Raw genomic sequence first — 25,643 nt, forward strand, 5'->3', positions numbered from 1 at the left:
CATCCTGTGTGGAAAGGTTTTTGATTCACCTGAGTGATTAGTTTTATGAGGTGGCCCAGAAATTGCTCCTCATTTCCCAGAGCAGAGCAGCCTTCTGTCAGGTTTTCCACTCCTCCTGCTAGAAACGTACATATCCATATTTATTTAGATCATTTTCTGAGGGATTCAAAAGCTTTTCATCACTATACAGTATGTGATTCACACATTTCCACGTGTAATGCATCAGAAAATAATATCAGCCTCATAGAATAGCCTGTCCCAGTATTACATTTCTCTAACCTGATGTATATATTGGGCAGTAGCTTAACCCACACACGTCACTAATTTAACATAGATGCTTTATCTTCATCGTCCCTCCCTCCTGTCCAGTCTCTGGGTACAAAAGGGTACTAATTTTCTCAGAAACCTATTTCTTTCTCTTTCGTTGTTATTTTTTTTTTCTGCAGAAAAGATGCTAGCAGGGCTCACACAAATTTTGGACTGAAGGAGAGCCTTTTAGGCTGGGCCTCTGATGATTGGGGGTGTTGCTGGTACCACTAGCGCTTGCTGTGCAGCTCCTGGAGTGGCAGGAGCCCCTTCCAGCATCCTCCTTTCTGCCTTGTGGTGTTCTTCCTTCCCCTTCCCTCTCCTCTCCCCTTCATTTCCACAGCCACCTTCCCCCTTTCCTCTGCTGCAACCCCTGCTGCTGCTTGCCCATCTGGGGTGGCTTCAGGAGCCCCCCAAAGGCCACTTTGGGTTCCCCTGGGAGCCCCAGGAGGAAAGCAGGACTACAGGCTTTACCCGAGTCCTCCCAACACCCAGGCTGCCAGTCCCTTCCCATTGCTTCAACACCCAGATGAGCTTTGTGTTAATGAGCATGATATCGCTCTAGGCCTTGCGGCAGTGTTGCGGGACTACAGCCAAATGAAAGAAGCACATTTTGTTGAAAAGACTGTTTGGAAACCATGCCTGAGGGCCAGGGCATTGCCTGCTGCTAAAAGCCAGGGGCCAAGAGCCACCCCAGCTATCAAAACTTAAAATAACTGAACAGTGGCTGTTTGAGCTGCTTCTGCCTTCAAATTCTGTAGTTGCATACTATTTCCGAGAGGCCTTCTCAGTGTCGTGTGTCTCTGCTTAGTACATATGTGCTAGAAATGTGGAATAGTACCAAAGTAGTTTGTTCCAGCTTCATACTAAAGGGACTGTGACTGTGAGGTTATCACAAAGACAGTTCTGAAACAGAAAAAATAGTGTCACCTGCTTTTAGGCTTGTAGGTCTCCTCTAGTCGATGGTTCAAGTGCAGTTAGAGCTCAGATCTCTTATATTTTCTTCTGGATTTCTTAGGGAGTGATTAATTTGGAAAGAAAAGAGGACTTCATTAACAACCATTGGTTTTGTTCAGAGTGTTTAAGTATTGTAATGAGTCAATAAGATAATGGAGAAGAATTTTTTTGAGGTCATGGCTAAAATACAGCCTCCAAATGTTGTATCTATTGTAAATTTGAAAGAAAGGGATGGAAGAGAGTGGTTCAAATAGCTGTGAGGATTTCTGAAGCCATTATTATTGAGGGAAAAAACAATTCTGTATGTTTTGCATATAGGTATACACCAGAATTCATAGAAATGTAAATAGTTTTTCTGAATATCCAATGGGGCTTCAGTAGTACTGTCCGCTAACACAATTAGTATTGCAAACAGGTCTCTGTCTAGTATGGGAATGTGCAAAATGCCCAGTTCTACTGATACTCAGCATGCATCAAACAGCAGTGTAGATGTGTCGGCTCCTGGTGCCGAATGCAGTTTCTGTGCAAAACCATAGAGTTGGCAGCATGTGTAATATCTGTGCAGAAGAGCGAATTGCTGTAGATCAACTATTTAAATGAGAGGTAGTGACTTTTGATTTAAGCCATTTGTTTCGACTGTGGGGTTTGATATATTCCTAAGGAAAGGTCTTTTGTCGGTATGGCCAAAATGACTGATTTGCAGCAAAGCACAGCCTTTTAACTAAACTTGGTACTTTTTGTTTGTTGAGTTGGGTACATTCATAAGAGTAGCTTTATATATTCTTTATAGAAGTGCTGAATATCTCTGCTTATTTTTTCAGTGTTACAATGCTGAAAAAATGTGAATGAAATATTCCTCATTCATCTGCTAGATGATAATATTTTGTATTTGCAAACCATGTGAAACTACATTAGGATGGAAACCATGATCTGATTACAACTAATAATATGTGTACTAATAATACAGCACACATCATTGCAACATGTCTTGCAAGCTGTGAACAGAACTGAGTGCCAAAGACAATTTCCCCTCTGATTCTGCATAGGATCCAAATGCAACAACAGTAGCTGCAGTGGTCAAAAGCTGAGAAGAAAAATTTGCCCATATTTATTTATTGTAACTGTATTAATGATCATGTGGATTGTCACCATTTGGAATGTAATTTTGTATTAGCTTCTTTTTAAAAAGATAAAACTGTGTTTAAAGAAGATACTATAATCTGGAACAAAAGAGTGCTTTCCCACCCCTCCTGTATTTGATGAAACTCTCAGACAATTCCTTGAGTGTTGATAGTTTCTCTTTAGCTTTAGAAATGTATTGTTTTTTGCTGACTAATTTAGCTTTGTGCATCAAACCTTATTTTGCCTTTTATCTCACCCCACTCCTGACCAAGAGCAGTAGGTGATGACTGCAAACTAAGGAATCTTTCTAGTGCCAGCGAAGGTTTTGATGATATGCCCAGAGTCCAAATAGAGCCCTTTTTGATTTTCTAATCAATAGGAGGAGGAGAAAATACTGTATTGGGGTTTCATGTCCCAAGACAATTAGATAGAGGACTAGTTAGTGAAAGACACTCTTTTAAAATTTTTTTATTTTTTCCTGTGAAAATGTTTCTGTCCTTATTTGAAGCAATCAGAGCACATGGGAAAAGAGCTGACATTGCAGGTTTCAGAACTGATGAAGCCTGTGCCAGTTACAGCCACTCTACCATCCCTGCACTGTGGGCCCAGGAGTTTGCTTGGCTTTAGGCTCTGCAGCAGAGGGATGTTACAAAGGAACTTGAGCTGCTGGTAGCCAAGGAGCTAGAGTCTTCTGTAAAATGAATTGCTGCAAACTCCAGGCATTTCAAAATCTTACTCTAGCTCCTTACTCTTCCTCCATACTTACATGGAAAAAAAAATTAAATACTACTACCCTGGACTGTATTTACTCACCTCTCACTTCTGGGCTGTTTGGCTTTCAAAATTATCTCCACATCACAAGGGGCTTCCCTTTTCTAAAATAAAGGCTGAGGTTTGCAAATAAATCACATGATTTCCTGACAAAAATAATTACTGTGAGGTGGGTGACAAGTCATTAGATCACGGTTACAATTTGACTTTCCAGCATAGGGTGCTAGAGAAATCCTCACTCAAATGGTATCACCAGTGATAGCATAGACATTTTGACATTTTTTTTTTCCTATTTGCTCAGCTGCTTCTACAGAGTTGGTTAGACATCTGCTTCTTCAGAGAAGATCAGTGTTCTTAAATAAGCTTCTTAAAATAAATGCAGATTGGTATCTAAGTTGTTGAGGTTTGGCTTGGGGGATATATGCACCCTGGGAGATAAAGAACAGTCAGGATGGACCATTCAGCCCTTAACCTTCCTTGTGAGACGCTGAGAAGTGAGAAGACACTCGTGTTAGTAGTGGTTTTGTGTTGTGGACCTGCTCTGGAAACTTTGGTTCTTTTTAAAGAGGAACTAAGTAGTTGTCAGATGTTGTCATCTTTCAGTCTTTAACAACCAAACCTAGAAGTCAAAATCTTTTGTGTCATTTTGCTCAAACTCATGTCCTTTCACATTTTTAAGGACCCTTAGAGCAAGTTATATCCAAGTCATTGGCCTATGGATCTTGTCTGTTTCATGAATGGACATCTTCCAGCTCTACCGTTAATTGTTTTTTCTTCTTCTCCTGCTGGAGGGAGATTATAGAGGGGTTCAGGGAAGCAGACCTACTGGGTCTGAAGTGGTTGCCACCTCCTGGCAGCGGTGGCTCACTGGCACCATGGCACGGTGCCTGTTAATGCAGGTTCTTTGCGTTTCTGGCCGTCTGTGCCTGGAGCAGTGGGGCACGGAGCGGGCCGCAGGCTGAAGCCCTGCGTGGCGGCTGTGGGTGGGCTTCAGGGAGTCAGCCTGCACTCCTGGGAACTTTGCTGGGAGATGCATTGCCCAGCTTCAGCTTTGGACACGGGCTGGCTGGGAGTCAGCCCTCCCCTGTGCTGTGCCAGATCAGAGAAATCCCACGTCACGTCACATCACGTCCTGTCCCGTCCCACCTGGCTGGCACTGCTCTGTCTCTTTTTGAAGCACAGCCAAGCAGAGAGACTGGGGTGAAGGCTGTGCGGAGCCCTCAGAAAGAATGATGTGTACTTAAATTATTTTTCTTAATTTTACCCAAGAACTCAAGAAATCAATACTCAGAAGTGGCCTGATTGAGAACTGTAGCATCATAGACCAGATTTCTTGACGCATGTGGAAGGGGTGTGTATCCTGTCATACAATGAGATGGATTCGACTCCACTGCTTATCACCATGGACAAATATATTGCCCTTTCTTGCTGAAACAAGCTGACTGCGCTTCCCTGCTTTTATGTAATTAATGAAGTTTTTGCTGCCTGCTGCGGTGTGATTTTCAAAGATGCGTGAAACAGTAAAGCACACTGATAGAATAACAAGCGGTAGCAGTTCATCCTTTCTTAGAGAGCCTTGTGCAAAAGCGGGCAGGATTAGACCGTAACCCCGGGCCGGGAGAAAGGAGCAAGTTCCCAGCGCATCCCCCTGCAGCGAGAGCTCGCCTTTGCATGAGGCTGTCTGTCAGGAAGGGAGGTTTTCCTCACATACTGCCCTCTGCTCTGCCTGTTGCTGCTTTAGAGAATGTCTCAAAAGGAAGGTGCCTTTTTTCTTTCTCCTTTTGAGAAGGGAGCAGAGGAAAGAGCGCAGAAAACTATGGTGTTTTGAACTGTTTCCTGTTCTAGTTGCGTAAACGCACCAGAGTATTTCTCTAAATTAAATTAAACAAACCTTTCATATTCTCTCCCTGCTTCAAGAAACCTGATGTGGCTGCTTGCAGATTTGCAGCTATGGAGAAGACAAAGATCTGTAGTGTGCACAGGCTCAAGTGCTGAGCAGTGTCATGCTGAAAGAACCTGCCTGAGCTTTAATGCAGTATAAAAGCTTTCTGGGCACCAAGCAAAAATCTGTTTAAATCCCTGACAGGGATGAGAGCACAGCATGTATTATCAGCATATGCACAGAGACGGGAAGGGTCTCAAAACATTTGCATTTTGGATTTGCTGTAATTAAAAGGTTTCGACCATTCCAAAAAGGTTGAAATGGTGGAAGGAGTAAGTGTAAGACTTCACCTTTTCCCTCTCTCCACACAAATACTTAGGGCTTTTCCCTTTTCTCTGCACGTGTGCCTGACTTACACTGATCCTAATGGCAATTTTTCTTGAATGTAAGGGAGGTAAAACCCCAAAGGCTTCTCTTTCATATTTATAATCATCATTTGGTACTCAGACTGTGACAGTCCCAAGTGCTCCCTGCCCCACACAGTAAGGACTGGCACGCACAGTGCATGGCACTGAACACACACCAAAAAGATTGTCCCCGAGCTGCTCTTCCTCATGGAAGCAGACCCTTTTCCTCACGAGCACACGCGTAGAGCTGCGTGTCTTGAGAGCTTAGTGCCTGCCCAGACCCCAGATAAAATGCGACAGGCATCTGTGAGGCAGAATGATGCAAGCTGAACTGGAGCAGAAGGCAATGCTTGTGGATCAGTGGTGAATAGGGCAGGTGGTGACGTTGTATGTATGGCTTCTTTGAGGGGGAAAAGGATTACTTTGAGAAGGTTTGACCGTAGGCAAGTTTTGTCTGACTACGATTTCCCTTATTTTGTAACTAATTTGACAGACTAAAATCTCTCTGCAGAGAGTCCGTGTAACTCAAGGACTATTGTATTAGTGATCTGTATCAAGTGGTATAGCTGGAGCTACCAGTTAGAGGAATATAGGGCAGGTGGATGAATGCTTTCTCCAATATCAAACAGATGCAGTAAAAAATTTTTCAGGAGCAGGAAAAGAAGTGCTATAAGGTTGAAAATGTCACCGAAGTCACCAGTAGCAGTCTGTAAAGATGAGAGAGAAAAGGGAGAAGGGAAGACCATTGCCACTGAACAGAGGATTCCTGCGTATTATAGAAGGTAAATGAGTACGTCTCTACTATCTGATTAAGTAGAATGTAAATAGCAGCAAGCTGAAGAAAGGTCTCTCCCTTCTTGGCTATTAACTAGATGTGACTGCCACTTCAGTGGTGACAGTCCTCCCTCCAGTTTCAGCTACTCAAATAGCAGCAGACAAGGACTGGGGATAGGCACTGTGGATAATCTTATTCAATGTTTGGACTGTGACCCCCTTCTTCTTCCAGTCAGGCTGTTGAATATTCATATAGGTGGGCTCAGACAGATCCCTGCCATCTGTCTGTATTTATATGACTTTATCCAAACAGCTCCAAAACATTAAAAATTATATCCTCACAACAGCTCTTTAAAGAAAAAGGGATTTCTCACCTATCTGAAGGGAAAAGGAACCAAAACACAAAGCCTTTTAGCAAGTAACTAGATTTATTCATCTGGACTCCAGCAGACAGGATCCAAATTCAGCTCTTTTAAGTGCCAGGCCCAGCTATAGCCCTTGGTTCTCAAGGCAAAGATCATATTTAGTGCTATCAGGTGTTGTATAGCTCACCTAAGATTTTTCATTAAGCCTAATAAAATTGTTGTATGCAACTAAAAAGGAAACTGAAGACTCTGTCACAATGTTTGTGGGTACAGAATGAAAGTATTTGATGAGGAGAAATCAATAATAAAACCACTATTTAGGCATCTCAGCTTGCACTGCATTCGGTTGCACATTTTGATGGTCAGATAAAACGGGACGGTTACGCAAGCTTCAGTAACAGTGTGCCCATATGGGCAATTCTGTGAGGGGACAGATTGTCACAGCTACGTTTGACCTGTTTTAGAGAAATCATGGCTCTCCCTTGGCGCCGTGGAGGCACTCTTGACATTTCAGCAGAGCTGCTTCAAAAAAACTGAGTGCCATTCTCAGAATAGCATGGCATTTTATGAGTCAGAAGCAATTTCTATATTTCAAATCAAGCAACGAGCCCAGTACTTCTCCTGCTCTCCAGTCAGAGCTTCTTCAAGAGTCTGAATGGCAAAGATGGAGGGACAAGTCCATTGAGAAGACAAGCCCAGACTTCCCAGCGTACCTACACTAGGTTACTGTGTACACGCGATCGTGTTACTTGTATGCTTTGGGGACTGGAATCTGAAGCTCTGATTCAGCTCTCAGAAGCCCCCACAGAGGCAGGTTATCACAGAAGAGACGTCTGTGAGAGTGGAGGTGCTTCATTTCGTCCCTGCTCCCAGAAGGTGGCACATGTGGGGTAGCAGGCCACCTCACTGTAGCTTACTCTCTTACCTGCCCTCGCCTTCATGCTATTTTTAGGCATGAATGCGTTTTGAAAATAAAAAGGGATACATTTTCACTGTGGTGCTCAGGAAACCCTTACAGGCATTTTGGAAACATGCCAGAGGAGATCTTTGTGCCTTTAACACCATATTGAAAAGTTTTCTTCTTTCAAGTATCTTTCTCCTTGGCTTAGCCTTCAAGAATACCCTCGAGGCTGTTAGCTCACTCGATCGATCTATTTTTGTTGATGATGTTTTTTTTTTTAAACTGTTTTTCAGGTATTGGAAAAAATGTCATCTGTGACCGAACGGCGACTCCCCTGGATGCCTTTAGGATGATGACTGCAGCTCATTATTACCCAAAGCTCATGAGCATCATGGGGAACGTTTTGCGCTTCCTACCCGCTTTTGTGAAGATGAAGCAGCTGATCCAGGAGGGTTACGTGGGGGAGCTGCTGGTGTGCGAGGTGCAGGTCCACAGCGGCAGCCTGCTAGGCAAGAAGTACAACTGGAGCTGTGATGACCTGATGGGAGGTGGGGGCTTGCACTCAGTTGGCACCTACATCATCGACCTCCTGACCTTCCTCACCAGCCAGAAGGCCGTGAAAGTGCATGGGTTGCTCAAGACCTTCGTGAAGCAGACGGACCACATCAAGGGGATACGGCAGATCACCAGCGACGACTTCTGTACGTTTCAGATGGTCCTGGAAGGCGGCGTGTGCTGCACGGTGACGCTCAACTTCAACGTCCCGGGGGAGTTCAAACAGGACATTATTGTGGTGGGTTCGGCGGGACGGCTGATTGTGATAGGCACCGATCTCTACGGACAGAGCAACAGCTCTCCTCAGCGGGAGCTCCTGCTGAAGGACTCCACGCCAGTCAGCAACTCCTTACTGCCGGAGAAGGCTTTCAGTGACATCCCCTCCCCCTACCTCCGGGGCACCATTAAGATGGTTCAAGCTGTCCGGCAGGCGTTTGAGGACCAGGACGACAGGAGGACCTGGGACGGGAGGCCCCTTACGATGGCGGCCACTTTTGACGACTGTCTGTACGCCCTGTGTGTGGTGGACACCATTAAAAAGTCAAACCAGCTGGGGGAGTGGCAGAACATTTCCATCATGACCGAGGAGCCGGAACTGAGCCCGGCATACTTAATCAGCGAAGCCATGCGGAAGAGCAGGATGTCTCTCTACTGCTAACTCCTCTCAGCTCATAGGAAAGAATAGGAGCCAGACAGCTCTTGGAGGAAATGGTAATTCAGCCCCTGTGAAGGGCTTGGGCGTCTTAGAAACAGCTGAGGATACAGGAGAAGGAAATACAGTGTTTGGATCAACTAAATCTGTTGGTGGCTAAATGCCAAAGTGATAAGGTCCTTAGAAATGCCCAAAACAGATAGGAGACGTAAGAGCTGACATAACTTAACTGTTTTAATAACAGTATTAGCTGGCTGATTGGAAAGATTGATCATGGACTCCTCTCCTGCTTGCAGGTGCTTTAGATTATCCAATTGTGTTTACTGTGAAAGGTTGGGAAGGTCCTTTTAGATTTTCCTTACCTACCAGAGGGCTGTGAAGGTACTGTCATGTCGTTAAATTTTCTGTACTGTCTGACATGAATGGTTCCTACCATGACAGCTGACACCACCGTGCTGTAGTACAACACCTCTAACCAACACATGGAATAATAGGACTTGGTGTGAAAGTGTCATGTGATATGGAAAATCTTGGCAGCTCACTTTTCATATATCTTATTAGAAGCTTCTCTGTGTTGGTTTAGCTAATCGGGTTTTGTTTTGTTTTGTTTTTTAAAGCACAATTAGGTAGGAAAATGTGTGGCTTTTAAATCAAAGCAGTCCTCAACCACAGTGCTTATGCCCCGCTATTGGGGGAGGGAGGGTCTTCTGTGAGCTCCCAGAAAGCTTCAGTGTTAACTGCACAGATTTGCTGATTAAAATGGGTTGTGCAAAACCTTCACGGATGGCAAGTGGCATGACACAGTAGTGATAGTGGGTTTTATTATACAGCTGAACTCAGGCTAGTCTTACGAAGGTTTACACACAATTTCCTGTGTCTGGGACTGACTTTTGAGTGAATTCATTGTGCATTTTGGTTTTAGGTGGAAACCAGTAAAAATCCAACCCCAAACTGTATGATGCTTAGGCGGGTGGTGTTCTTTTAAACCCTTGTGAACGCATACTTGAGAGATGCACACTGACAATTAATTTCATATAGCTCTACCCAGGAATTTTCACCTCTACCAAGCAGTCAGTGTGAGTGAAAGACAAAAGGGATGAGAAAATTTCCCATCCATTTCCAGGGACAAAAAATTATATAAGGCCCCCACCTCTTCACCTCCTCAAAGTGACCAGTTACTGGCACCAGTAACCTTTCCCTGTCATCAGTGCAGGGGTGGACAAACTCTTTTGATACGTTTGTCCAGTTCTTCTTTTTAATATTTTAAATTGCAGTCTTGAAATAATACATTCTTTTGAGAACAGATTCTTGAAAGAATACAGTGAAAGGCACACAAATTATCCCAGTAAACAGGGGTACTGCTTTTCTCCCTAAAGCTGCTCCAGTTCTTATGCGTTTACAGCGCTAAGTCCTCAGATAGGAAAAAAGGAGAACACAAGCATATAGCACTAAATTATATTAAACTTGAGAAAAACCTTTTCAGGGCTTTTTGTTGATTTTGACTAGTGGAAAGAAGAGAACATTTGGATGAGCAGTAAATTAAAAGAGAAAATATGACCCTCTTTCTCAAGGTCATCACATTAGTGTTGCCATTTTAGGTTGGAAAGGGAACTGTCAGAATAATTTATATTTACAAAAAAGCACTTTTGCTAGTTTTAGGAGCACTAAGGGCTTCTCTAGGACTTCTACAAATGACTCTGTCTGACTGCTGTATGCTGCTGCCTGTCCTATGCCCAGTTTTAGAGCTTCCAGTTTTTGAACAGGAGGGCATCAATGGTGCGGTTCATCTCATCTGACTTTAGCCAGCTGAAAATTGGGTGCCTTGTCCTGATCAGCTGTGCAAGGACACAGTAGTCAACACAGAGAGAGCTTGCCAAAGGCTGACTCAGTTCATCCTAACATTAGTATAGGAGGTGCCCACTGGAAATTCCTGTCCTCCCTTGCAGAGAATCTTGGCTTCTAAATTTTTAGGTGGCTAAATTTAGGAAACTTTTCTCCCACCTCAAAATTATTAATGTGTGCTTAATTATTGAAAAGCACATATGTGACCTTTCATGAAATATTCCCCGAAGTGTAATAGTGTGACTGATGAAGGAATAATATAGTCCTGCAAAACCCGACCCAAATGGAGAATTGTTTCTAACATTGTTGTTCTGCCAGTTCTAACAACTGTCTCTGGGGCTGACTGCTTCTGCTAAGACCGTGGGCAAGCTTTCATCATTCCTTCTTGGAAGCAGCCCTTGACAAATTTGGATGTTTTTGCTAAAAATGGATTTCTCTGAGAATTCCTGAGGTAGTATCTGTGCCAACGGGAATTTTCCATTATAATTGTTGTGGTATACCACACTATCTAGTTGCTGCCCTGAAAAATACACAGAGAAATACAGAAGAGAGAATTTGATCAAGAAATCACCCCAAGGGGATCAAGAGAGATTTCACATAGTAAGACAAAAGCCATTTATTGAAAATGGTCACTAAAGTCATGAATGCAAGCCCGGTGGATAACCAACCATGTCTAGTTAAACACCATCCAGAAATGGAACTAAACATGAACCAAAATGTTTGTGAGTCTTGCTTCTTTCACCAATGTTGACAGTTTTTCCTATCTGTGTTTTCTTTTTTTTCTGTGTCTCTCTGGGTTTTGTGATGCCAGCTGGAAGAAGATATGCTGGAATCCTGTTCCCTGCCCCTGCAGCGAATGGTCCCCAGGCGAGACACAGTGTATAGGGATAGAACTACTGAGCTCAACCTTTCTGTCCCGGATCCAAAGGTTTAGGTGACAGGTATCGTCCATCCTCTGTGCAGACTGACTGATGCAGATAGTGCTGCTTAGCAGAAAGAAAATCTAATGCTGTGCTTACACAGCCATCTGATGCTACTATCAGTACTGGCTTGCAAATAGGTTGAATCCTGTAGAGCTTGCTGTGCGACACGGTGCTGGCCCCGGAGAGGCAGGCAGAATGAGCAGGGGCAGGGTGGAACCTCCTCTTCTGGCGGCAACAGAGGTCTTATGCTAGATTTAGGTGAAGTTGTTAGGTAACTGGGATGGCAGCAGTAACTGCATCCGTTTGGGATTGTATGACAGTTTTTCCATTCTCTAGGAGGTGAAGGTGCTGTAGTGTCAAGTGTAAAGATACTAAACTTCCACCTGGCTTAGAGGAGGAAGGAATTGGTTTATTCATAGAATGTGTATGACTTCTGATAAATTGTTCCTTTACAGTCTGGGATCTTTCTTGGCAGCATCAAGCCCTCTGCTCTTTTGGTACAGTTGAAAGTACACTGAATTGCCCTAAGTAGCCTCTGGAGTTCATGCTGGGTTTAAGAATTTGGGCAGCAGATTGCAGAGATGTACTTGATTGAACTCAAAAGCGGTACCACACCAGGAAACATATATTTGGAATTGCACTTTTAATGCTGTTCTTTAATGCTGTGCCACAAGGTTTGAGATGAATGCTGCTAGAATTGGTGCAGGCCTAATAGCCAAACTGTGGCTACTGCTGGAATTTACAGTAGCGCCCAAATGAGCTTGTTCATATGCTAGGTAAGAAAGGTTCATTCCTTTTTCCCAGAGCTGCTCTTGGACAGGCTCTTTCCTTTGCCATCAACCTGCGCAGGTAGGATACTGAACATTAGGGGTCTGTTGCCAAAGAGAAGAGCCAAAGGGGAGAGCCCGGTTGAAATGCCCTGATGCTCTGCAGGGGTCTGTTCCAATGCTGGGACGGTCCCCTGAGAGACAACGTCTTTTTTTCCATGGGAACTGCATCGGGGTCCACACCAGGGGGTAGGGCAACCCTGCGCTGTGTGACAGCAGGGCACAACTGAAGCCCTTCCTTGTGCCCAGAGGGAGCCTGGAGCCTGCACCAACAGGGACAACAAGCTGGCGGCGCAGAGGGTGAGGGCGGTGCCTCGGGAGGGTGACAGCAGCAGCCTTGCTCCACCTCTGTGTTTTGGAGCCCGAGAAGGGACCCTGCCCTCGGGGAAGCAGCATCTGTCCTGTGCTCCTGCTAGATCCGTGCACGTCCTCAGCGCTGAACTCAGTGGAGTCTTACGTGGAGGCGTAAGAACTCTGCAAGAGCTTGGGGTTTCCTGTATCTAATACCATGCATGTGTTAATAGTACTTGAGCCATGTAGTTAGAAAATACCAAGTAGAGATGATACGTCTTTACCCGTGCAGCCAATACGGCAGAGAATCAGGGCGTGCACAGACGAGTTTAGGCTCAGGATGGGCTGCTGCGGAGTTCATCCTTTGTTTTGGCTGAAAGCATGAGAAATTCCTGCCCAGCCAGCATAGGGCAATCAGAGGCACTCTCCACTTTGTACGTAGTGTTTCCTTCTCTTGGGTAGTTTTCAAATCAGTAACTGTACAAGTGAAACCTGTCCTAGAAGTTCAGCCATTCAAAAAAGGAGGCTTTTCTGCAGCGTGTGGTCACAGCACAAGAACAATTCAATTTCTCTGCTACCTTGTTTATTTCTGTGCCCATACAAATGTGGAAAAGACCTGGACAATTTAAAATGACTTACTGACCTACCAAAAAAAAAGCATGTGTTATTTGGTGAGTAAATAAACTATCTTGATGTTGTCTTTGCAGAGATTCAGAAAATACAGATGACAGAATTTCTTGTTGCTAGGAATTTTTGTATTTGACTTTTGTCTATGGCCTTCGATATAAAATATCACACATTGTGAAGTCTGTTCACTGTTAAGTTCCGTATTTACAAAGGGTTTAAAAACACCCAGCAGACTTTTGGCTTTGTGCAGATACTCAACACTGGTGTGATGTTCCAGCGGCCCAGTGATGTACCCTTAAGTACGTATGAAACTCAGCGCTGGACTGTTTGACCTCTGCAGTGCTCTCTGGGTATCTAGGACTAGTTGTGAAAGGGCAGGATTATTCAGGACAGCAGTTTCTTGTTGTTGTTGTTGAAGTTGTTACTTGTGGGGAGCAAAGTTTGTGAATTTTAGAGATGAAGTATTGCTGAATAATAATTGGCAGTCGTATCTGCTTTAAAATTTCCTCTCTCTTGAGCTGCTGGATGAAGTCTGTCCAATAAAAATAACTTCCCCTAACAATAACTGCCCACTTCCATTTGCTCATGAAAAGAAGAAATTTGAAGTAAATGGGACTACACATAATGCTGCATTCATGAACTGATGTCATAACCTCATGACTTACTGAGTGTATGAAGCCAGAGCCCAGGCAAGTAATGTAATGACTTTTTCAAAGCTGCCAAATCGAAGCCTTGGGGTAGGGGAATGAAGGGTATCAGCTTAGGTCAAACTGAAATAACTTTTATTTGGCATTTTCAGTTAAATGAATAATCAGAATGGCTATGGTCAATTCAAAACTGAACACAAAACATGTTTGTGGAAGGTTATTTACATTCTTTCTTTTGGGATTAATTTCCATTCTTAAAGAATGCTGTTTTGAAATGAAAAGTTTAAAAAAATCCACCTTTTATTTATATTTTGGCATGTGTGAAATTAACTGTTTGGGGTTGGGTATTTTGTTTGTTTGTTTGTTTTTGTTTTTTGGTTGTTGTTTTGTTTTGTTTTGTTTTTTTTTTAAGTTCATATTTTAAAAAATTCCATCCATTAGGTTCAGCGAACGTCCCTTAAGGATATTCAGTGAATTTAACTGCCCTTGGGCAGGTTTGGCCCTGAACCTGCAGCCTCGCAGTGTCATGCAGTGACCCCATTTCTAGCATCAGAGTTTGGCCATCTGGGTTTCATCTGTGTCTTCTTGTGTCAGTGGGAAAACTGGTTCATTACACAGAGCTGGCTACAGATAATCAAGACACTTTTTGCAGCAGTGCCAGCCATCCTCCTTAAAAGCACTTAACTCTATTAACCTGTTTACCATGGTTATTTATGACCTTCCAGCCACGTGCTGTCCATTGCTTCCTTTTCTTATTACTTCCTTTTCTTTTTACACCAGCTGTCAGACTCGCTTCCCTCCTCTTTCCGTTTCTCATTCCATTGCAAGCCAGGAGGCGAGTCTCCCTTGTTTCCCACCGAGCATGCACTCAGTCAGTGGTACACATGGCGTACGGGGTGGCTAACCTACAACTTGAAGTAACTTTTAACACAGTCATTAGAGAGTATGCTAACACCACAACTGCTCAGATATCTGGCGTATGGAATGCCGAGCCAGGGTGGGAATAAAAGCTCCCTGCTATGCTGTGCTTCCCAAGTGACACTCACTGTTTCCCTCCGTACTGGCTTTTATTTGATTTTGAAAATGAGGATATGTTCAGTTTGTTGCTGTGTCAATATTAAGTATATATTTATTGTTTTTCAGACATACATACATATATATAAATGCTATATATATATATAATGTCAACGCATGGACATATGTACAGTAGATATTTTAAAGAGCTATTTATCAAGAAAAGTAAGTGTTATAAGTAAACAGAGTTTATATTTTATATATTATGTAGATAGCAAAAAAAAAAAAAAAGTGGTTAAATTATAGTAGGACTTTTGGGGGTGGGGTTGGGGAAACGGGCAGGGACTGGTTCTAGCATTTTAAATAGCCAAACTACTTTGTACGGAAGCTGCCTGCTGTGCCTCTCGGCTGCAATATCTGTTTGTTTCTTCTTCTGGAAGATGATGTGCATTGTTACTTTTACATTGCTTGGGGAATGTAGTTAGTTTATTCTCAGCCAACTGGTATGTGCTGCTTAAAACATGGTTTCCTGCTGTTCTGCATATTTGCATTGATGGAATAAAAGGATCTTAACTGGCAAATAAAGATGTAAAAGGATGTAAAAGCTGTCTGTCATTTTCCTCACACTTTTATTTGGGGGAGGAGGGGGGTGGGTTACAATCATCACCTTTGCCTGGTTTCTGGCCTGCCTGTTAAATTCAACACATCAGAGTAAAATACAAAGGCTTTGTGCTTGGAGGCAGGGATTTTGATGGAGGGAGGGAAAGAAGAAGGTTTAACACTGAGCTATGTGAAGATTTAACAGTATGACAAGGACTGAGCTAACACCTGCTGGAGCGATGTGTCCCGAGGAGACAGTTGGTTTTATTGCCAAAGGATGTGAGTATGTCCAGTGGCACAGCAAAACGGGGGCACTGGGCACCCCTGCTGAGCACAGCCTGGAGATCCTTTCTCCTGGGTTTCCTTTTTTCTCCTGGATCCTTTCTCTCCTCCTTTTTCCAACACAGCCTGGAGATCCCCCTTCTACCTCCCCACCCGGGTCGTGGGATGCCTTTGCCTTTCCTGTCCTCAGCTCCCTCCAGTGAGTTCCCCATGCCTACCCGATCCTCGCTCCCATCTGCCAGGAGCTGTCAAGTCTTCCCACTTATCCTGGTGCTCCTTTCCTCCCTTGTGTGTGGGTGTATCATCAGCCTAGGAAGGAGCTCGTTACTCCAGCCTCTCTGATGCTGGAGAAAACCTCACGAGTATGAAGGAGAAGATAATATTCTAGGCTCTGAGGAAAGATTTATTGCCTCTGTGATTGATTCGTAAAAATGATCGAGCGTTTCCTATGTTGTTTTTTCTATTTTACAGCAGAGCACACAGATGTTGGATTCTATTTGTGTCAGTGCTCACTCATTTCCCAGGCGCTACGAAATTCCAGCAAATGTGAGGCACAAATCGGTGAAGGGATGGGAAATCATCATCACTTCCAAGGCACACTCCCCTCAGATCACATGATCTTATGAAATGAACTGTGTATTTTTCATCAACATAAAAATGTACAAAGTGGGTATAGCATTTACTTCATCCCAGAAATGCAGCATGTTAGCAATTTCTACTATTACCACTGCAGCTGTCATACTTTAAAGATGTACCAATGTTTATATACACATGAAGTAAATTTTTATCAGTTTTAATACACATTATTCTCTTAGGCTGAAGAGGAGAAAAGCGCAAGGCAAGGCAAGGAAGAATCAGTGCCCAGGTCTTCATGAATTATATTTTCATGTTTGCCTTGCCCTCATGAGCAAATGTAGTATAACCTTGCTCAGGCTTCCCGATCACTGCCTCCAACTAATCAATTAGGCACTGAAATAAAATAGGGCCAAATTTTATGGTATATCCTTTCCCATCAACTTCATAGTAAGACAAAGCCTACTTCCATTTCAAAGATTAAAACACAGAAATCTTTCGAAAACAGCACCTAGGGGAGCAATTACTATGAAAGAGCGTCAGAGATACAGTGGGATTATTAGCACACAGTTACAGCACACAATATATAACTGTATAGGTAAGTGCAAATGCAGGAGCGAGTATAAACATTCCACACTAATGAGGCTACATAACTGCTAAAGTAAACATTTTCAAATGTGAGTCAGCACAGTGTAGATTTATGAACCCAAGTAAGACTTCTGCTTTTAAAACAAACTGCAAAAATGTGGGTGAGGGGGAAAACCTCCTGCCAGTTGCCATGATTTTTGAAGAACCAAGGCTTCCACAGCTCCTCTGGCTTGTTCTGCTGGTTTCTGTAGTCCCTTCTGATTAGCAGCTATGTAGTAAAAACAATGGGTGGCTTGTAGCCATCAATATTAATCAGAAGAATGTTAAATGCATTGCATCGTTCTCTTCAGGAATTAAGAGTTTGCTGGGGCAGGGGTTATTAAAAAGTGCTGCTGTGCCAAAAAGAAGACGCACTTAGTGCCTTTGTTACTGATTCCTGGCGGGCTGTTGAAAGCCATGGAGCTCTTTGTGTTGCTGCCGTGCCAGTGGAAAACTCACATTTCAGAGTAGACAAGCTCAGAACAGAGCTTTTTTGCCCCATGTAACGCTCCAGAGCTGCTCAAATCGGGGGGAGACGGCGTGGCTCTCCCTGGCGCAGCCTTGGCTGGGGCTGGAAGCCGGGGAACAGCCGCTGCAGCCCAGCAGCACCCAGGCGCCCCGCGCATACTCGTCTCCTGCACACGTTGCCTTTTGTAATGTATTTTCTACTCAGGGGCGCTCCAACTAGTGAATCTGGCAGCACAAACCTTGGTGTGGCACCTCATCTTTGCTTTAAAATGAGTAATTGCAGCTCCAGGAGCAGTTGCTGAGGGATGAGGCAGGCCTGCTGACGGGCGCAGGGCACCAGTCCTTACTCTTGTCCCCAGCTGCCTGTTCCTGCCTTCCCCGAGTACTGGCACTGGGGAGCATGTGTGCAGCCGCCCGGTTAAGGTGATTATGGATTTAGCTGAAAACTAACAATGTGGGGTTTTAGCTAGGTTGGTTTTTGAGGCAGATCAGTTCTCTGAGCTGAGTCATTGTCGACAGGAATTTATGCCAGATCGCTTTAATAGCAGAATGTAAATAGAAACCAGGTCTGCTGACTGCCAGAAATATGCTTTTTTCATCAGATCAAAGAGTTGGTAGAGTAACTGCAGAATAATAAACACGACCGAAAGAAAAGGGAATGGCTAGAGGAAAACAATTTTAAGTTCGCACTTCCATACAAAAGGATATACTTGTAAGCAACTGTTTCTTAAGAAACTGGAGGCCCCCTCCTCCAGACATGGAAGTGGTGTATATACAGATTCTTAGAGAAGCCTTTCAGAGTCTGATCTAATCTGTTTAAATAACTCTGCCTTTCGCAGTTAATCACATCTTGCAGACTAAAGGCTTTTGCAGAAATTATTATATCCCATCCAGGCAATGACAACATCCTCTGAATGCAGCTGGCTTTGTTACTTGTGCAAGTTCAGTTTTACACAGTGTTTCAGCCAAACCTGAAAAACCTCAGACCTGCATTTCAGAATTTGAGAATGCAGAGACAGTTGGAAATGGCGCTTGACGTGTAGCACAATGCATTGTCTTTGTGGCTTTTTGCCCTACTGCTGTCCCTAAATTGCTAGATTTTGGTGTTTAAATCTTATTTTCAGCAGTGCTAGTTGTTGTACCTTCTGGAAATATCTGTGATGAAAAGAAGCCTTACACTACCGACTGTGACAAGCTCTCCAGCTCAACAAGGAAGGTGATCAGAAAGAAAGTGGAAGTCAGAACCGGGATAAAAAGCAGATTCACAAGAAACAGGAACATTCCTGGGCGCTGACAATTGATTCTCTATCCTGTTCAATTGTTTGAAATGTCCCAAGCATGATTTTTGGCTTAGATCAGCTTATATCCTTCTACTGCACAACTTACATTCTTCTTTTGGTGGCACAGTTAGGAAGTCAGCACGCAGCAGAGGCTCTTCCCAGTAAGCAAGGTGCTTGTAGCCACCCTCTTCTGGAGATTATGAAATTAATAACAGGGCCATGGCCATTCTGTGCCAACTGACCTCAGCGGCAGAGGGTGGTCCTGGGCGCTTCATCTGCTGCTGTGGAGGGTTGAGAACTGATCGGCGGAATGGAAGGATGTTGGTATTACCGAACTAGTTGCATTAAAAAATTAGTCTCTCTCCCAGTGCAAGGGAATTCAGGTATAAACTGTGCTGAGCTCTGTCAGCTCAACATTTTTGGTTAAACCAGACTATTTTTCCCTTTACTTTTCTATGCCTTTTGCTTGCAGTGCCATGACAGCAGAAACAACTTTCTGGGGGACGCTCTGCCCTTTTGGCTACAGACCTTGCCAGCTGGGAATAATTCCTGTTGTGTAGGCCTCCAGGGACAGGGCCTTCATGAAGAAGAAGGGACTGACACACCTGCTGAATGGACAAAGCTCACAGCTACCCACCCACATGTGGCAAACTGTGTACTGCTTCATGCCTGTGAAGTGCCTTATAAAGATGAACAAATCCCCACAAAATGAGCTGTTCTGACTACTCCCATTTCGCAGCTGGCAAGGTGGAGGCAGAGGAGAAGTTGGTGAGATCACTCTCTAATGAATTTCTCTTTTCTCTGAATTTCCTACGTGGATTATTAGGCTTGCCCTCTCCCAGTGGCTGAACCCATCACTCAAAATGCCACTGTCAGAGGGCTCTCCAAATGTCTAAGATGATAGAAATTTCTCATTCCAGACCAGGTACAAGCTCAGGTCTTTATCGAATTTCAGATTACTTGGAAATACTTTCACAAAGAGTAATATTTTAAAATAATTTTTATTTACTTGTATGTTTTTTTTTTTTTTTATGGCAATTTTTGGTAGGATTTTTCTCCTTGGATGGACTAAGTGTTTTGAACTATTTAGCATTAAAGAAGTATTTTAAAACTGTAGTGCTGGAAGATTTGAAATTACATGCTGTTATTTTAATGTATATATAGCGATATTTGTGTTTATAACAGGATCTCACTGGCTTTACAAAGGAGGTACACACCATTACCTTTACCTTGTCTTTTGGAAAACTAGAGGCAGAATGGCAAACCATGCTGCCCAAGGGCACACACAGCACGTCCATGACAGCCAGATACTAAATCCTGCTGCTTTAATTTCTAGTTCCCTCTAAATAGTTCTTAAGCCTAATATAATTCTCATTCATTATAATGAATATAATTAGTCATATATAATTAATGCCTAATACACTGCTGCGGTTTGTGAATGCTAAATAAGCTAGTGTTGTCTGAAGTTCAAATTCATCAGTTTAGAAAAGTGCTAGCAACACCAAAGCCAATACCAACATCTTTATCTAAGTGAATACATTTTGCGTAATTCCATCTGTGGAGGGGAAGGTGAGAGACACTGCACTCTCCATTCACTGATTTTAAAACCAAGCTGATAAAATTAGCACCAGATCTATGTGCTGATCAGAAAATTGATAAAATAACCAATCAGCCTGAACAATTCCAAGTCAGTTATCACAAAACCGCACTTCTGTTGTGCGTTTTGAGAAAGGGTGTTCAAGGAGTCTATTTGCCTGCACCCCGTAGTTCACACTGCTCAGCTTGGCAAAGATTTCTGATCCAAAACCCTTCAGAGAGCACTCCTTTCAGTTCCCACCGGCAAGTTCTCAATAATGGCTGCAAATCATTACCTGGAGAGGCAGATGATAATCATCCTAGTGTAATTCGCAAATTTATGGGGTAAATTGTTCTGTGATTTTTGCAGCTTTCGATTACTGTGTACAGTAACAACCAGGAAGCTGGACATTGACAGCACCTTTAAAAGCTATGGGAATGCAGACCTAGAAGGCTGACAGAAGATCACAGTCAGGAGAGAGGTAGAGACTACTTTGCCCTGTCACAAAATAAACATCAGTTCACCATTCCAGTTTAACAGCTTGTCTTCATATATTAAAACCAGCCTCCAAGCCATGACTGATAATTTAGTCATTAATTAGTTGTTGCTCAATCCTTTAAATGAATGCGCTAGCAAAGCCCTCTGAGCTCCACCGAGATCAAACGCCTGCTTGTGTACAAGGCTCCCCTCCCCCTTGGTAGGCAGTCTTTCTGGAAGAAGGTGATTAAGTGACAAATTATTCTTTGGAGGTTCAAGTCCTGTGTCTGCTGTGTTGCTCTGGTTGGATCTGATCCTTTCACCCTTACCTTTAGTGGTCCCAGTGAAGCCACTGGGTTTAGGCTCCTGCCCTTGAGCCTAGGGAGCAGGTCAAAGCTATGAACGTGTTTCCATGGCCAAATGTGCAAGCAGCTAGCCAGGTGCCCTTCTCAGCACAGGTCCTGGCCAAGGAGGGAGGCAATGGTGAGCAACGCCCCATCAGCTTCTGCAATCCTGGCTGGTGAAATGGTGCCTTGGAGCTCTGGCTCGGCGCGGCTTGCTGTAGAGTGTATCTGGTTCCAGTATGCCCAGGGACTGAAATGAACCGTCCCCATCTCCGTCCTGGGTCACAAGGTGCAAGAGGAGTAAAATCCTTTGCAACTCCTCCTTCAGTTCACTCCACATGCAGTTTGCCCTGGCGCTGAAGTTTTGAGGATACTTGGTTAAGTGAGCAATACAGAATCTACCATACCCAGCTTGTGATCTTGAATTAGTTTCTGGGCATATTTGTGGCTCTGATACAAGCAGAAATATTGCAAAGACCGAAACCCATTCCTAATTCCTACTTGCTTTCTCATTTTGTGGCAGATACCTGCATATTGCCCAATTTTTGCCCCATCTCTAACCATATATAATGATCGTAACTATCCCTCATTCATATACCAAAACCCTTGATTAGGATTTTCAAGGTGCATTGTTTAATTTTCCCACCATCCCTAAACCGACCAGTCTTTGTCTCATTGTCACCTCATTGCTTCTTCTCAACTAAAGAGTAACAAAACCGAGATAAGATTATTTGGGACTATTTATTAATTATTGTGTATTGCCCCAAATGTGCCATGCTCACTGACAGAACAAAGCATGTTTTTGGTGCTATTAAATAATTCACAACCATTTTTCAGACAAAAACATCAGTCTTATCCTTAACACAGCTACTAATCAGGTTGGCAGAAGAATAATTAGGGCAGGCACAGTTGGTATCTGAGGTTAAGCAACAAATCGAAGTTATGACTAGAATCCAGGAGACATTTGCCTAAAACATCACTAACATAATGTTAAAACAAATACCATCTTCTTTATGTTTGGAGCAAGGAACTGCAATTTGTTATTTTCATTGTAATTGTCTTGCAGTTTCTGTGTATCTCTGCAGACAAAAGCATGTCACCTCTGGAGCTCTCTCATTCTCCAGCAGGATGAGAAAACAGCTAAGTAGGACACATCTGAACTCAGCTTTCCAAGTTCAGCCACTCTTTATGCTGTTTTCAGCCCCAGAAGCCTTTCCCTTGCTGTTATTTGGGGATGCGTATTCATGATTACAGGGACAGCATTTGTTCTGCTCGGAGACCGACTCACATGTTGTGCTGCCATGCTAAAGTGAAAGGCTGAGTTCCCTTTTGCTTCTGAACAGCTTTATGATGTTTTTATTACCCTAGAGTGTTGGGTTTTTTCCATCTCACTTCAAGAAGGGATTAAGCTGTGAACATTCATAGCTCCAACATTTGCATTCTTCTCTCAGGTAGAATGTAAACAGCAGAGTGGTGCTGTTTTGGCCGGGAAATGGCACCAAGCTTCGCTGGATCCGCTGACGTTCATAATGAAAAGGTTATGTGAATGTATAAGTAAATTGTCCTTTCCATTAACACAGACCTACTCACCATCTGGAACCATTCATGCTTCTGAAGAAACAGGAGATGAGATCTTAGACAAGCTGAAACGTCCAAACCTGTAGCTCCTTTCCTGAACGTCAATCATTTCCTACTGCAATAGGAACAAGGGACCCTGCATTTGCAGGCTGAAAGTATACACTGGTTTTGATACACTGTGAAGATATTATCAAACAAATGTCTTTAAAAAAGAAAGTGCATCTTCAGTCAGTTCAGAGCACATGGAATGCACCCGAAAACTGCACTTACTTTTTGTGTTACAGCATGTGTTATAATGCCATGTAATTATAGACCTCCATGCTGTATAAAATTGACATTCCATTGCTTTGCATTTTCAACTTCTTTTGATAAATTCATGTAACAAGGAGTGCTTCCAGTAGTCACCTGTAATTCAACTGCTAGATCAGTCATACAGGAAAGACTAAAACCCTAAAGACTTTCCAAGAGCTGTAATATTCAGCATCACATTGCTCCCATAAAACTATTACAGCTTTAATAGCAAAAGCATTGCTTTTCATGACAAACCATGGACACAATGCAGTTCATACTTTGCAATAAAAAACATTAGCAATGCCTGTTCGTCTTCCTCCTCTTGTGTCTTTGTATGTCAGCAAGTAATTCACTTGTACAATATAAACCTATCACTACAAAATACAAGTAATACTCAAAGTCACAGATAAAAACAAGAGATGCAGTATGCTAGCAGTCTACTAGTTAGTTTGGCTCTGCTATCTCAGATAATCACAAGCCAATTCCAAACCTGTTCTCCCTATTATCTTTTATGTGTGCTACCTTTTCTGATGTTATTGCAGTTGAAAAAAATAAATGTTTAGGTTATCACGGTTTGGACAGATGTCAAGGAAAGTATTATTGATTAATGATTGATTAATCAATTTTATTATAAACACAGTCATCCACTTGGCTGATTGACACCTGCAGCTATCAATGATGAAATTCTGCTTTTATTTACAGTGGCAAAAAAGAGATTCCGTCAATAGGAACAAAAATACTTTATGTCTCTAGACAAAGGAAAATAAGCTAATTATTTGGTTTATGAAAATCTAAAATTTCCTAAATTAAATATTTAAGTAATGAGTCTCCTGTGTGTTTTACAACACTGATTTACATCATAGAGAGTCATTTAGCTATTTTCAGTGCAGGTGGATGGAGAAGGGCAGTTAAAAGAAATCAAGCTGTTAAATTAAGAAAGTCTAACCCCATGAATGGCTGTCTTTCTAAATAATTAGGTTAGCCATCTATGCTCACTGTGTATGTGTCACCACATAATAATTGTTGTAGTCATTAGTGGTTCATGATCAACCTATACTTTTTATTTCATTTGCGGTTTGAAAAGTCTCAAATTAAACTCTTTAATTCATTTCCGACTGACCTAAATGTAATGCCACTAGTCATATTTACAACTGGCATTGGATGGGATCTCACTATAACCTATTATCTGTATGTTAGAAACTGTTTATAGACAATGTTAAAAAAATCAGTATGTGTAAGTAACACGATTAAGAAGCTTTCTATATGTGGGGTTCAGAAACTTCATGAGGGGAAGTGCCATAATTTTATTGCTTTTCAGGGCAGGTATTGTTTTTAAGCCGTATTTTTATGAAGCTAAATCTTTCAGACCCTGATTTTGATTAGGCACTTTCAGCAATGTTATAATTGTTAACATTAATATAATGCAAATCCATAGCGCAGCGTCCAATAGCTCAAGTGCTTAAAATATTTCTGTATCTGCTGTACAATAAATTAGTGCTGAATTAAATTGTGGTAGCTTCAGCCTTTTTTAGAGCACCACAATAGCTATGTAATACATCTCGACAAGGCTAAAAATGAATAAATAAAAATGTTAGAGGTCTGATTGAATTTCAGTAGCTGTTTTCTGAACCCTGTGGTACTGGTTAGCTCCCCACAGCACCAAATGGATCTCATCCAGAGACAAGTGCCATCTATCGATGCAAGATGTATTTGAGTCGAAGAAGCCAAAATTGGCAAAAAATGGCACCAGCCTGCCACCTGCTGCTGTACAGAATTACTTCAGGAAACCTATTTGCTAGGCCTTGCACTAACTCAACAAAAGCACTCCTGTGTGAACTGGGTTCAGCAAAAGCCTCTCCATTCTGCAACAGCCTGCTTTCCCCTTGGCATTTCAAATGCGCTGGGCAAGATTAAAATAATGGGACCTTCTGTGCATTTGAAAATAGGCCACTTACCCGAAGAAGCTGACTTGGAGGGCTCTAGTACTTTGAAATCTTGGTGCTGCTAACTCAGGTGTTTGATGGTCTTGTTCAAGTTTGTGCTCCTGGAGAGCAGCCATGAGCCAAAAACTCAGCTCTCGATAAAAGCAGCTGCCTATCCCTTGCAATTGTAAAGTTAAAAGCTGGCAAGATCTCAGACATCTGAATAAAAACAATAACTACAAAAAAAAAAATCCAAATAAACCCACACTATTAGTTTGATGTAGCATGGTTTTGGCAGCATGGGTTGATTTTTGAGTGTAGGCTTCCAACAGTTAGATCTAGGTGTTTTATCAGTTTTGAGGGGTAGGTAGGAGTTTTAGCATCAAGTACTTTGCTCACATGCGCCAGAGTCAATCTCGGTTTTGGAAAGTGTACTTAGCTTCTTGTTCTAAGTGAAACGTCGCAGTGGATGTGTCAAAAAGCTAAGCACACCAATTACGGCAAATAATACAGCGCAGGTAACCTCATTCTTCGCTATTCTTCATGGCCTCGGTGTTACGAGTTACTTCCTTATCGACGAGCGTTATCGATGCAGTGCCGTGCTTCCCGGATCACCCTGGGCACAGCCTGCTCTGCCCCGGCGCCCGGTGCCACCCCGAGGCACGGCGTAGGAGGCTCGCTGGTGTTTCCCTCGGGCAGAGCCCTCAGCGTACCCGGCGCTGCCCCACGAAAAGTGGGGAGGAGGAAAGAGAAGGGGGGGGG

The 25,643-nt window shown here is 43.0% G+C and overlaps 1 protein-coding gene across 1 annotated transcript in view; it reads left to right on the plus strand.

The window, feature by feature from the left end:
* Positions 1 to 15,467, plus strand: part of GFOD1 (glucose-fructose oxidoreductase domain containing 1) — a 76,066-nt gene extending 60,599 nt beyond the window's left edge. Inside the window, exon 2 of the mRNA XM_032987752.2 lies at positions 7,779 to 15,467. Within this exon, the coding sequence (XP_032843643.2) occupies positions 7,779 to 8,698 (920 nt within the window). The 3' untranslated portion in view covers positions 8,699 to 15,467. The remainder of the gene's footprint in view (positions 1 to 7,778) is intronic.
* Positions 15,468 to 25,643: the final 10,176 nt, after the last annotated feature.

This window comes from Tyto alba, unplaced genomic scaffold, assembly GCF_018691265.1.
Source record: "Tyto alba isolate M040663 unplaced genomic scaffold, T.alba_DEE_v4.0 Super-Scaffold_48, whole genome shotgun sequence".
NCBI lineage: Eukaryota > Metazoa > Chordata > Aves > Strigiformes > Tytonidae > Tyto > Tyto alba.